Source organism: Mugil cephalus, chromosome 6 (genome assembly GCF_022458985.1).
Source record: "Mugil cephalus isolate CIBA_MC_2020 chromosome 6, CIBA_Mcephalus_1.1, whole genome shotgun sequence".
Classification (NCBI taxonomy): domain Eukaryota; kingdom Metazoa; phylum Chordata; class Actinopteri; order Mugiliformes; family Mugilidae; genus Mugil; species Mugil cephalus.
This window is the reverse complement of record NC_061775.1, coordinates 22,140,852-22,154,321: the sequence shown is the minus strand read 5'-3', so window position 1 is coordinate 22,154,321 and position 13,470 is coordinate 22,140,852. Positions and strand designations below refer to the sequence as shown.

The window sequence follows — 13,470 nt, the reverse complement described above, 5'->3', positions numbered from 1 at the left end:
TGCACAATGACATAAAATGACCACAACTGTTTTTATCTATAAATCATAATGAATTAAAGGTACTGGAGTAGAAGCAAATCCTGCAGAAAACTCTCTCAAAACAAACTGTATTTAAAGAGAGTGTTTGTGCAGATGCCTTTTTAGACATGGACACGTGAGGAGAGTCATCCTTGGACAACATACAGTCACTCCTCAGTTTCTGCTCTGCTCTGTCGGTTTAACCAAAGAGGTCCGACTGAACAAACACAGCATGGAAAGTCCTCGTCTATCGCTGTGGAGATCTCACACCTTCAGCGTTGTGTACCATATATAAACACACACGCACACAACGGCTCAGCTCCTCAGATGAATTCAAGTCACGTCCGCCAATCACGGCTGAATAACAGCCCTTCTCCTTATCTGTCCGGAATCATTAGACTTGAATGCGTTGGTGTTTAAAACACTGAGGACTTGTATTAGCGTCATGCGAGGCCGAACGTATTTTTAATGTCAATGACCTTGTAAAAGAGGCGATTCTTAGATCATTTACTGTAATGCATTTAAAGCAGAGAGGTTGTGCATCTAAAATATATTATCCGGCTTTAGAAGCTATTCTGTGAGAGTCTGAAACACTTTCCCGTTACCACTGTCTGTTAAAGTCTGGTCAAACCTCTAGTTTTAAATGCTTTATAAATCATCACTGATGTGGTAGTTGCAGTTCAGTTGCATCCCCGCAGTACATTCATCATAGCAATTCAAAAAAAAAAAAAAAAGAGACAGTCAAAAACAACAGGAAAATAGGAGCAACTAGCACAACTCCCTGCAGCTTTAACCTGACCAGTGCACGGCGCTCAGGTCGGATGAGCTTTACTTTCAGTCACACTCTCTGTCAGGGTCAAACACAATCCATGTTCCTGTTATGAAAGATTGACACCAAAAAGCCTGCTGTCTTACCGGGTCGAGCGGGAACTCTGAGCAGAACCGGTGGAGCCACGGCGTCAGAGATGGTGACTGCCACCACGGCGACGGCGCTCGTTGCAGGGCTGAGAGCGACAGAGCACGTGAAGGAATCCTCGGCTTCGCAAATGACGGAATTATCAGACGGAGCCCCGTTCACCTCTGTGTCGTTTCTTTCTCCAGGCCTGGAAATAAACGAAGGAAACAAACGATATATTCTTATGAACTTTTGTTGAGTTTTTAAGATTATGATCAGCATGACAGGGATTATCTACTGTATCGGTTGTCATGGAGTCCCATGTCTCCAGCTAGTGCTGAGAAAATTACATGAGCTAGACAGCTCATTCAGGTGAATATTGTTGTTTACTTTCGCAGAAAAGAACAGAGTATGACGTTTGTGTGTTTGTTTTTTTTCATTATCATCCATCTCTTATCAGATGGTGTGGTAGTTCAGTGGTCAATTGTTCTCTTTACACAGCGTCTCACAGAGCTTCCCCTCTGCTGATCAAAGCAAACACACATGCTTAAAGCCTCGGGGAAGAACTGGAGGAAGATCTGATCAGACTAAAACACACACATAACGAGTCATCTATAAAAAAAAAAAAAAGAACATCAATGAAACAGTTAAAAGAAAACAGCATCACACTCACAACAGCCGCCGTAAGCTGAGACCAGCAGACAGCCTGCCTGAGGACTGGCCGTTAGACTGAAGATCACAGGTTAGATTGCCCCAGTTTTCATCAATGCTGCACTGGATGTACAAACAGGTTCCTGGCAAGAAATCACATTTGCATGTTAGAAGAGCGTGGCCTCCTAATGAATGCTTCTGAGAACAAGTCTTTGCTTGATATTCTGAGAACCGAGCCTCTGTGATGAGACTGTGGAACTGTCTCATCTGCTTCACATGGCCCCCGCTACCTGGTAGTTTAGTCATGAAATGAATAAAGGAATAAACCTTCCCTAATGTTGAAAACATTTGATCAGGCATAACATTATGACCGCTAACAGGAGAAGTAAATAACATTGACCATTTTGTGACAATGTTCTGAAACTTTTGGACCTGGCATTCATTCGTGTGGATGTTACTAAGACATGTAACACCCACATAGACCAGACCAGGAACCCCCACCCCATAGTAATGACACACCTTAATGGCAGCAGTCATCCACAGCAGGATGCAGCCTGACACAGACAAACCAGTTTAGGAACAACACATAAAAAACATTAAAACAGCACAAGGACCCTGAGGCCCCCCCACTAACAACATCCTGTTACCAGACACCCTCAGAACGCTCATGTCCATTCTCTAATGAGTCACAACTGTTTTGGAGGCACAAGAGAGACCTACACAATATTACGAAGGTGGTCATAATGTTATGCCTGTTCGGTGTGTGTCGTAATACCACTCAGATGGATAAAGGGTTGGATTTCTCCAGCAAAAACACTTGTCTACCGGTTGAAAACAGTCATAAAATGTCCACAAATTTTCATTTCAACCTTCACCTTCTCTCAGTGTCTGCCATGCACCGCAGGCAAACGTGCAGTATTCATCTTTGCCCTCAGAAAATATGTGTACTATAACAAAACGGGTGAATGAAAACTGGTATGACTAACCGCGTATGCAAAATGACTGTTCTGAAACTCAGTCGCGGCTACAGTCCACTGTGGATACTTATTTTCATGCGTGCATCAAGATCTGAATCACCCCTGACTATCAAAAGGCAGCATAAAGTTACCAGGAGGCATGGCACAGCTCTTTAACTTTGCCGTTTTCTGATCTTATGGGAGCTTTTGTGCATCACGAGCCGTGACAGAGGGATGCAGGCGAACTAATCCTCCTCTTTCCTCAGCGTTGCCTCACCTCCGCAAGGATAATATCCACAGAGCATTTTATAATTATGACTCAGTGAATTAGCTGCAGTTTGCCGTTTAAACTTAATGACCCTTACTTGTCTTCCTCGCAAAGAAACATTAAAAAGACGCAGGTGGTTTGAGTCTGCTGTGCAAATAACAGGAGAGGTAAATACCGTACCATGATGCGAACCGATCATGGGACATCAGCCGGGACGTACGTCAAATGAAAAGCCGTTAAAGTGTAATGAGTCTATCAATGACAAGTGACAGTGCGGCAGGCCGAGTCATGAGGCTGTGTCAGAACAACCCTGTGGTTTGTTCCGATGAGCGGGAGTCACGATGTGCAGAAACCCTGTCGCTACCGTTAAATGTTTTATTGGGAGAGAGCACAGTTTTTGGGTCCCTACTCTGCTGACTCTTTGTCTGGTAGCGTTTAAAGTCAAGCACTGAAAGGGACGATGGTGCATCTGTAAGTACAGGACTCTTATAGGAACGTAGCTCTTTAGCACCGCTAGTGGTCTCAAACTTTACAGGGCAAACTTAGGGAGTGATAACAGAAATGCCCTTTTATTTAGATTTAACTAACCTAACCAAGACTGTCCGATACCAACTTTCATGTCTTTGAGAGAACCCTGAACCGAACCCTAACCCTAACCCCATCCCTAACCCTAACTAGAGTATGTGCAGTTGGTGCAATGATTTAAAATTTTAAATAAAAAAAGTCAGTTACTGTATAGTAGATGATACAGATATGATTATCTGTAACAATTAAGGATTTTAATTGTTAACATTGTTTTTGTGATACCTGGACAATGTTGGGTTTCTTCAATGATTCATGAATTGAATGAACCAGAATGATCACGTTTTGTTGTGTGAAATATTATATGTTTTGTATACTGCATGGAGTTTTATGTGTATAAGTACTATTTTTTATTCTCTTTCTGTTCCTATTACAACTATTGAAGATTCTTATGTTTTTTGGAAGAACGAGAGTGTAATGAACGAGTTCCCTTGAGCAAAGCATCCAACTGCTCATTATTTCATGTGTGTACACAGATGGATGAGAAATGTGCAGGAATCAGTTTGTGTGTGTATAACATAAAGAATCTCCTCTGTCTAATGGGGAAAATAGAGCTTCTAATGAAGAAATCTCAATCACATCATGAGACTGTTATTTGAAAAGGGAATGTCCCCGCAATAAACCCAGATGTGAGCAAGGCTTGATGTTAATAAGAATAATTATTATGGAACCTTCCTGCACTTTATAAAATGCTTTTAGAAAGTTGCACAAGGACTGTTATGTTTGCCAGGTTTTGTTGTTTCAAACGAACATCGATCTTCATGACAATGAGTCAGAGGAGACGAGATATGACAATCTTTTTTCAGTAGTACAGACAAAAGAATTTCTCCAATCAGGACAACAACAAGGACGGGTGTAGCAAGGCTTACTTTATGACAAACACTGTGGACATAAGCTCTTACCGCCATAGGGCTCATGAGGACGTGATTCAGTTGTCGTGCTCCTGAAGGTACAGCGGGGTTGGTGTGGGAGGTTCGAACCGGAGCGATTTGTCTCCGATGTGTCCGCGTTGCCTCCCTCCAGATTGAAGTGGGCTGGGGGTGAGTCACAGCACAACTCATCCTGCCACGGAAGTTCTCGGGTACCTGAACGTAGAGGGGCTCCATCATCAGGCTCCAAACACTGAACCACTGCTCAAGGAGAGGCAAGAGAAAATAAAAAAGAATGAATTTTATGAAGTGTTTTGAGGATGAAAGGCACACAAAAGAGTTCAGTAGATAGCCGTGCATAAGGGAAATCTGCCTGTTGTCATGTGATAACTCTAAATCTAATATAAATAAAGTTGCATATGTGTTGTTTCAAATCTCTTGTGCTTCAAAACATTTAAATAATATCACTGTTGTGTAATATTCACAGACCAGTTAGCCTTTAATTTATTTATGATCTCCCCAAAGGCCACAAACAGATTTTAAAACAGCTTCAATATTTCTGAAAACATATATTTTTTTCCTAACAAGAATGATATAAAAGCGTATGTCATCTGTATAAAAATTACATTAGACAGTCATTTAAGGAGAAGAGAAGAGAAAAGAACCCTGAGGATTATTTTTGTTATGTTCACAAATCCTTGTTAAATATTGAATCTCCAACAATCAGATAGTATTAACAGCTCAAGAGTTTCCATGTCTGAGTCTGTAACCGATGCACTAGTTTAAGACTACACAAATGCACCTCTGGTGTCTGTTTCGCAGACAAAATGTCCCTCCAGAAAATTATTCACATCACGTCGAAACCTAAACATTATAAATTAAACTCAGAGCATAGTGCGTCTTACGTTTAAACAGAAAACCCTACATTCGTGGTTTCTGTTCTCTGTACTCCACATGCGAGCAATTAAGCAAGAACACAAGAGCCACCGGTGTCGTGGTTGTGGGAGATAACACTCACCAAGGGGAGCCAGGGAAATACACATCAGGACTGTCAACATTACAGACCGAACCCTGCAGAGAGAAATCGAGGGGGTAATCAATAAATGGACAGTTAGTGGTGAGGGCATAAAAACAGGAGGAAAGAGAAATTTAGTTTCTGCAACAATAAACAATAATAAACTGTAATCAGTTTTAGCAGCCAGCTCTCTTATCTGATGTATCTTTGATCTGTCTTGTGAAATCTCTTGTGTATTTTGAATTCACTGTGAATGGGATAGGCAATGCAAATCTCAACAGATTACGACATACTGTAAAACAATTCATCTCCAGATCGGAAACTTTACAATGGTCAGGTATTCTGGGAAAGCAGTGGGAGGTGCAGGTATGTGCACTATGGTGCTGTCATCACACAGATTCCAGTGAACCTGCTACAGTTAAACCACACACTGGAAGACTTGAGCGATGCTTTGGCAGAAATGATGACTCATTTGATGCAAGCCCTGTGATGGCGCAACACTAGACGCACAGGTGAAGCAGTGATTGGCACAAGCAGCTTTTTAGGCACGGCAGCGCTAAGAGGTCGACGCCAACTATGCTCTGTTCGTCCAGGAGCCGTGGTTCAGATCGTTTCCTTTCTTTCATCAGCACCAAATCCATTCATTTAAGTTATCCGGCTATAATTCAGTGCTGTAACTAAAACTGAAAAGAATATTTTGAACTTTTTTCCGTAGGCTTAGTCAGCTGCATAACTTTATGTATTTCAAATACCTTGCTGCTCATGTGCTCTCTAGTATACACGTGCAGCAGCTGCTCTAAGATTTAAACTCAGCTAAGAGTAACACATTTTCTCATTATCTTCAAAACCAAAGATTGACTTTAAGTTTGCTGATATGAAATCGTACATCAAATCTAACCACTGGGCTCTGGACTAATTGAGATCACAATATTCTCACAGTTAGTTTATCATTAAGATTGCTTATTATCTTTTCATTAGGAATACTGAAGATCAGTATTATCGCAATTTTGCACATGAAGACTTCTCTGCTTCAAATTATGTAAATGATGAGTCATTACACACTATACTGAATGATTTAACATGACGGTGCAAACCAAGGACAAACCTCAGTAATAACCTTTGCTATGTGGTGTGAAGTCTGTGACTGTGTACACGGCATAGTGAAATGCCAACGTGAAATAACAGCAAAACAGGTGTGACACACTGTTATTAAGATGCACGGTGCAGCTGCATAACCCAAATGAGGTTTTTATTTGACAGAGGCACTCGCATTAGGTTCGTTGTGTCAAATAGTCCCTGTCCTCCTTAAGTACAAATCTTTGCTAATTTGCTAAAACGGTTTGGAAAGAACAATTGGCCTGTTGCAGCAGATCTCCCTGCGATTTAACCGTGCAGCACTGTCATTAATTTCAGGTTAATATTTTCAGAGCACAAACGTGTCCTCGTTTTCAGAGTGCAGACGTCCAGCTACGATCAGCCCAAAACTCCAGCGCTCTCCCAGTCAGTGACTTCAATTCAGATTAATGCACGGTGTTCGATACTTACATGGCTGGGGTCATAGTGTGAGCATGGTCTGACTGTTCTTCGGCTGGGGTGAATCTCACTGGAGAAAGACAGACAGAGAAGAGAAGAGACGCTGAGGTTTCTCATAGAGATAATACACAGGGACCTGAGGCAGCGCTGTCAATAAGCTGACCTTGACTCAGACAAGACTGAAGACCTCCGTCGTGACTGGAATAAAAGGCACACCTCAAACTTTAGAAAGAATAAAGCAGACTGCAAATGCACTGTTTTTTGTTTTTAAAAAGTGGCACTGAATCATTGAAAGAATGATTTCTCAGACACATCTTATTTGAGATGTAGATCGCATAAAATACTCCAGAGGTGATTTTGAAAAAAAAAGGAAAAAGAAAAAATAAATTCACTGGAAAAGAAGCAGGAACGTTATAGTCCATGTATCTAAGTGGAAGTCAGAATCACTTTGACGTCTTGAAGCACATCTCCAATTAAAATCCAATTAACATGCGGCTACTCTCCTTTTGTTAATATCCGTCTTTCTCCTGAACCCTTCTGCTAATTATTGTTCTTGGTGCCAAACAAGAGCAGCAAGGCCACAAATGATGACAACAGCCACGTCTTTTAATTCATTAATATGCTCACTGGACCAGTGGAAAAACAGCACCGCGGACAAACACCGGGAACTTTGTGTTCACCGTATCTGTGATGAGCTGATCATTTCCAAATCAGTCTGTAAATGTGTGCCCGAACCCGTCAATGTTTAGAGTCTGTGTACAGATGTGTTTGCCTGAAAATGCAACGGGGAAGACAAAAATGCAAAAAAAACAAAAAAAAACAAGTCTGTTTAAGAATAAATTGTGTGATGCGGAGCAGCTGCACAAGCAAAAGAAGGGACTGCGTGTAAAACATATAACATGTAAAAACAAGTCTTGAGCATTTGAATGCATCTCTTCTCACGTAAAGTACCCATCATCGTGTTCAGGTGTGCAAGACAAAGCCTGTTGACTGATTCTGACACAACATCTGTGGAGGATCTACTATAAATACCCACAGTGATTTCACTTTTCACTTTTAGGAAAGTTTTATTACTAATTAACTACAAAATTCAATCTGCAGCTCCAGCTGTGATGAGCTAATATTTTTGGTCTTTTTTGGTATATTTTTTAAAATTTTGTAAAAAAGAAAAAAAAGCCAGATTTTGCTGTAAAACTACATGTGTTGAGACTTATTATACAAGTTTCACTTTTGGTGATTCCAATAAACTCCCTTGAGAAAAACCCCTTTAGTCCCTCATGTCATTTGCATGTGAAATAATAAAAGAGCACCTGAATGCACAAAAAAAGTTTTCGGAACCTGTGCTTTAGGGAGGATTGTGAGAGTTTAAAAAGGGTCAAAGGGGTAAAAGAAAAGTTTTTTTTTTTTATTGTCATTTCAACCGCACAGCATACAGCAGGTGCAGCACATAGTGAGATGAGAGGACATTCCTCCAATACCATGGAGCTACGCGAAGACATAGGATAAAGTACAATAAAAGTGCATGTATGTGCGCTTATCCAGGCAACACAAAACTTTTCATCATCATCATCCTCATCAACTAGATGGGAAAGTCTATTTTGGGGCAAAGCCATAAATCTAATACCTGATAAATGACGTGCAGTCACACACTGATTCGAAAAAATCCTGCCAACATTCAACACTGATGTGAAGACATCATAACTGATTTGCTACACTGCCTACAGAAGTTTATTTTAATCCATGGATAGTAATAAGGGAGCTGTCACACAGTAATAAGTCCCAACACCTCTGCCAAACCTGGATCACTGCATAGCGGTGCCTCGTTTTGTCTGAGCCAAAAAATAAATTAATTAATTAAAAAAAGAGAGAGTGAAATGACGCATTAATATGCTGGACTGCTTTATATTCACTGTCTTATCATCTGTGCTGGCACAGAACCACAGACTCATGGCATTAGATTAACAAATTCAGAATAGGCATTTCATATATTTATTCAGTCACAGTTGGGAGTCATATCAGCAGCTGGGAACTCAATTAACTGTATTGCAGAACAACAACATAGCAAATTCATAATCATAGCTTCTAAAATGTGATAATGTACTGTTTATTTTCTCGGCTGAACGTCATTAAGTTTCCATCGCTGATTGGGCGATATGCACCAGTGATTCTGGAGGCATCGTTGAGGTCGTTCAGGAAAGCGCAGGTGCAGGTTTCACTGTGTTCACGGAGTTGTTTTAAGCGGAACAATTCATTCCAGTTTATGTAATACAGAAACCAATGACAGAATCAAATTTCAAAGATGGGGCTGGGTGTAAAGATGTAACAGAACAGCAGTGACAAGTGAGAGGATCATGATCGCTTGTAACTGGATTATGTGCTCAGATAATCTGATTGTCTCCGCGTGGGCCAAGTAACAGCAGCCAAACATTTAATGACTTGCAGCAGCTTAAGTCATTTATAGAGATAGCTACCTGTGAGAGCTGACATCTCAGGTATCATTAAAAAAAACTCACTGATCAGCTGCACACCTCGCATGCAGAACTGTGCCAGGTCCTGGACAGTTTAAATTGAGGGAGCAGCAGTGTCTGCATACCATCTCTTCCCTCATCCCCTTTGGAAACCGCTATTCTAGATCAAGACAAACATCTGAAACTATTTTCCGCTTTCAAATGAGGCTCTTCCCCTCTGCCCCGCGTCCTCGGGGACTACAGTATTATGTACACTAGGCCAGCTATTCATCCCGGTCTGACTCACCCGGTCCCTGCCAGTCTGAAGCTGCTCGGCACGGAGGCGCGCCGGGGCTTGTCCCCCGCCCTTCCTCACCTTACAATCAGTCAACAGCCAAAACAGGAGCAACGCAACTCGAGTTGGTAACATTTACTCTGATGGTTAGAGTCGGGGAGTAGCAGCAGCCTGGCCGTTCATCACAACTTTCACACCGCTCGGAGCGCACAATAAACCAAACACTGTGATACGATTTACGCAGATAAACTAAACACTGCGATGCGATTTACGCACGTGGCGAGTGGAAAATGAATGATTAATGAGAGGAAAACGCACAAAAAGTCCAAAGAGATTAAACTCACCAGGAGAAAACATCCTCACTCAAAAGATACAAAAAAAGACTGTTGCCCAATATGTTTTGCGTCTCAAGGTTTAACAATAACATCAAGAAAATGAGGGGAAAACCGCCTGAAACCACAGAAATTGAAGATCAGTTAAGCTGTCAGTTTGACAGAAAAAAAGCGAGTGAGTAATTCCCCATCTCAGTGCGAAAGAGGAATGGAGGGGTTCTGAAAGGTCACAGGAGCGGCGAGACTCGCCTGCGGTTATTAGAAGCGTTAAAAGTGAGACTCGGCAAATGCGAGACTTACGGTTCTCTCCCTTGCACTTTGCGGTTGCGAGTGTTTTTCCCTTCCAGGGTTTTCTTCCGTCGCACAGGTGAGCTTAATCCTCTGTGGAGATCCGCGCGCGTCTGTCACACTTCTCTGTCCACCAGCGGCCACAGAGAGACGCGTTCCCCGTCCCTTACTCACGATGCTGCAGCTGAACCTGCCGCCGTGGAGAAGGAAGATAGACCGCAAGCTGAGAGGAGGAGGAGGAGGAGGAGGAGGGACGAGCCACAGTCCCCACTCCCAGTCCACGGTGATGCGTTCAGGACACCTCCGCAATTCCTGACACCTCTCGTGGATGAATGAGAACCAGTTCGTAGCGCGTTTGCCCAAATACTGCAAATGGCTTTAAGATACTAGCACGTTGCTTGAGATTTTCCGCCTGAGGACATTTTACTGTAATATAAGAAAATAAAACAAATACATTTGAATTTTACTCTAAAATTTTCCTCATCAATTAAATTCCTCATCTGTACGTTTATAATAATTCCTGCAAATATTGTGTATATATAGTGTATTGTGTTTTCCTAGATCTATCTATCTATCTATCTATCTATCTATCTATCTATCTATCTATCTATCTATCTATCTATCTATCTATCTATCTATCTATGTGGGTCTCCATGCTGACGATACAGATGTAGATTTGTCCAAATATAACTGTTAATGTGGGGTATTTTTTAACGTTAAATATGGAAAAATTGACCCCTTGATGAGCAATGTTCTTTATTTCTCCTCTCAGTAGTCATAATGTCATGCCACCCACAATCCCATAATCACTCTGATTCCTCACTGCAAACATTACCTTCCAATCTACTGTGATGCGTGCGCGCAGATTCAACTTTGTGAGTTTGTTCCCTCGGGATTTAAGTCCTCTCCTAGCTCGCAAAGGATACAGCAAAACATTGAAAATGCCTCTGTGGAAGAGCAGCCCAGCCTCTCGATTCGTGATCCTCGAGCAGCATTTTTACAAATTCATGAGTCTGCTGCAGCTGTGTACAAGTACACCCTGCTTGCTGTCGCGACTGGTAATGACCTTCCTCTAATTAAAGATAAACATACCGCCACCACATGTTACTTATTTCTACATTTGTCATTCTGATGGAATAAGATCAAGCTAGGAAATAACACAACCGTGTCTAATCTCTGCACTGAGAATGTTGCACTGAATAATTAATAATGGAGAAATGTTAAAAAAAAAAAAAAAAAAAAAAAAAAAAAAATCCCAGCTCTGCAAGGGCTTTGACATGGTAATGATCTCCAGGCTCTGGTAAATGTAGCTTCAAGCCAACCTGCACATACACAATTTTTTTTGTTTTGTGTTGTTTTTTGGCTTTCCCAATGACTTTTGATAATTAAGTGCTTATATAAAGTTAAAAAATGTGCTGAAAACTTATCTCTTCTTCACAATTGCTAACACTCCCCTTTTCTCATAGTCTGTATGAGATGATAAGCAGACTGCTGGCAATGACATGAAATGTCCCTAGGTCCCTAACGTCCTTCTCCTCCTCTGTATTTCTCGCCCCTCTTCTACAGAACTACAGAAAGAACTTTTTATCTGTACGTCACGGTTATGTCCAAGCTGACACTCACACACATAGAAAACACTTGTTTTTCAGTTTGGGTTTGGGAGGCAGACGTCCTGTCTGCTTTTAAGGTCAGGCTTATGACTTTCATTTTTGATAAAGCTTATAGTTAGGACTGGACTGAGCCATCTCTGTTAAAAGGGAGTTTTTCTTTCATGCACATTCATGCTTGCTCTGGGGGGTTTCAGGCCTGCTTTTGTGAAGCGTCTTGAGACAGTTTGCATTGTTGTTTAAGCTATATCAATAAAATTTAATTGAACTTCGGATTGCACTGGTGTGCAGGACAGTTTAGGGGCAGAATGCAGGTTTATGATGACATTTAACTTTTTCCCTCATTTTTTTAATTAACCTAAAAAAGCCCACTGTTTTAGCCCTGGAAAAAAAAAACTCCATCCAGATGTACCACACCACTAAGTCAACCTACTTTTCCAAATGCAAACAGACGAACCAGTCAATGATACGTTCTCACTGAATGGAAAGTATGTCTGTATCACCATTAGCTATTCAGGGAATCCCACAGCTGTGAATAGTGTTGTTGTCCAGAGTGACGTTGCCTGAAACTGAACCGGCTGGAAATATAGAATGTGCTTTATTGATACTGCCTTGAAACAGTCCCCCAGGGTATACCTTTGACCAGCATCCAAATGATGGTGGTGAACTCACTGCTGAAACTGAGGTGGCAGACTACTATATTTATGGAAGAAAACAAGGTTTGTGCCCACAGGTTTTGACAGACTAATGAGTGTAAACATCTGGAGAGACAATGATGAATGGAACAAAACTAAAAGCTATCCCAGTTCATTCCTTATATGGAGTAGAAAACTTATTAAATTTATAGATGCACCGATCAGGCATAAGATTATGACCACCGTCCTAATATTGTGTAGGTCTCCCTTGTGCCTCCGAAACAGAGAATGGACATTGGCCTTCTGAGGGTGCCCTGTGGTCTCTGGCAACAGCGGGGGCCTTTGGGTCCCATGGCCCAGGGGAGAGGCCTGTGTGGATCAGGCTTTTTCAAGTCCATCCCACAGATACTTGATCTAGTGAATTTAGAGGCCAAATGTTTGTTTGAGTTATGCCTTCACTGTGTGAGCATGTGTCAGCCTGCATTCTGCTGGGGATGGCTGCTGAAGTCATTACTATGGGGTGGAGGTGTCTGGTCTTGTCTGGTCTAGGTGGGTGCTACATGTAGTAGTAACATCCTCATGAATTAATGCCAAACATTTCCCAGCAAAACACTGAATTGTCACAAGATGGTCAGTATTATTTACTTCTGGTTTTAATGATGTGGCTGATCGGTGCATGTGTTTACTACTGTCTGTAAATGTTCCGCATGATCCTCCAGCTTCTCGCTCAAATAAAGTAAAGGTTTCCGACACATCAGATGGCTTCTTTTTGTCAGTAATCCTGGACGTGACCAGGCCTCTGTGCAAGTTATCACACATGTGACAAATAAGATCACACAAAATATGATGAATATTAATTAGGGTCCAGCTGCCATACCGTCTATCACTACCTGGAAAGTGTCATATAGTTGTGGGTTGTTTACCGTGTCGGTTAATTATTGAGCTCATGGCTGCTCTTCCCGTAGGCGTTGAATCCTCATTAGCTGTAGGTGTTGATTTACAAGCCAACATGTTTCATTAGACTCTCTGTTTTCTCAGTATGGTGCCACTGGACGAGTCATTTTTAAAGAGGATACAAT

The 13,470-nt window shown here is 41.6% G+C and overlaps 1 protein-coding gene across 3 annotated transcripts in view; it reads right to left on the bottom strand.

The window, feature by feature from the left end:
* Nucleotides 1-13,470, bottom strand: part of lepr (leptin receptor) — a 44,457-nt gene that overhangs the window by 15,716 nt on the left and 15,271 nt on the right. Inside the window, exons 1-7 of one of the 3 annotated variants that reach the window (XM_047587723.1) lie at nt 10,985-11,214; nt 10,162-10,575; nt 6,800-6,857; nt 5,258-5,310; nt 4,273-4,500; nt 1,587-1,707; nt 934-1,121 (exon numbers count right to left, since the gene is read on the bottom strand). In XM_047587723.1, coding sequence (XP_047443679.1) covers nt 934-1,121; nt 1,587-1,707; nt 4,273-4,500; nt 5,258-5,310; nt 6,800-6,813 — 604 coding nt within the window. In that variant the 5' untranslated portion in view covers nt 6,814-6,857; nt 10,162-10,575; nt 10,985-11,214. Of the gene's footprint in view, nt 1-933; nt 1,122-1,586; nt 1,708-4,272; nt 4,501-5,257; nt 5,311-6,799; nt 6,858-10,161; nt 10,576-10,984; nt 11,215-13,470 lie in introns of those variants that run through there. The other 2 variants (XM_047587724.1, XM_047587725.1) reach the window with 2 other exon arrangements.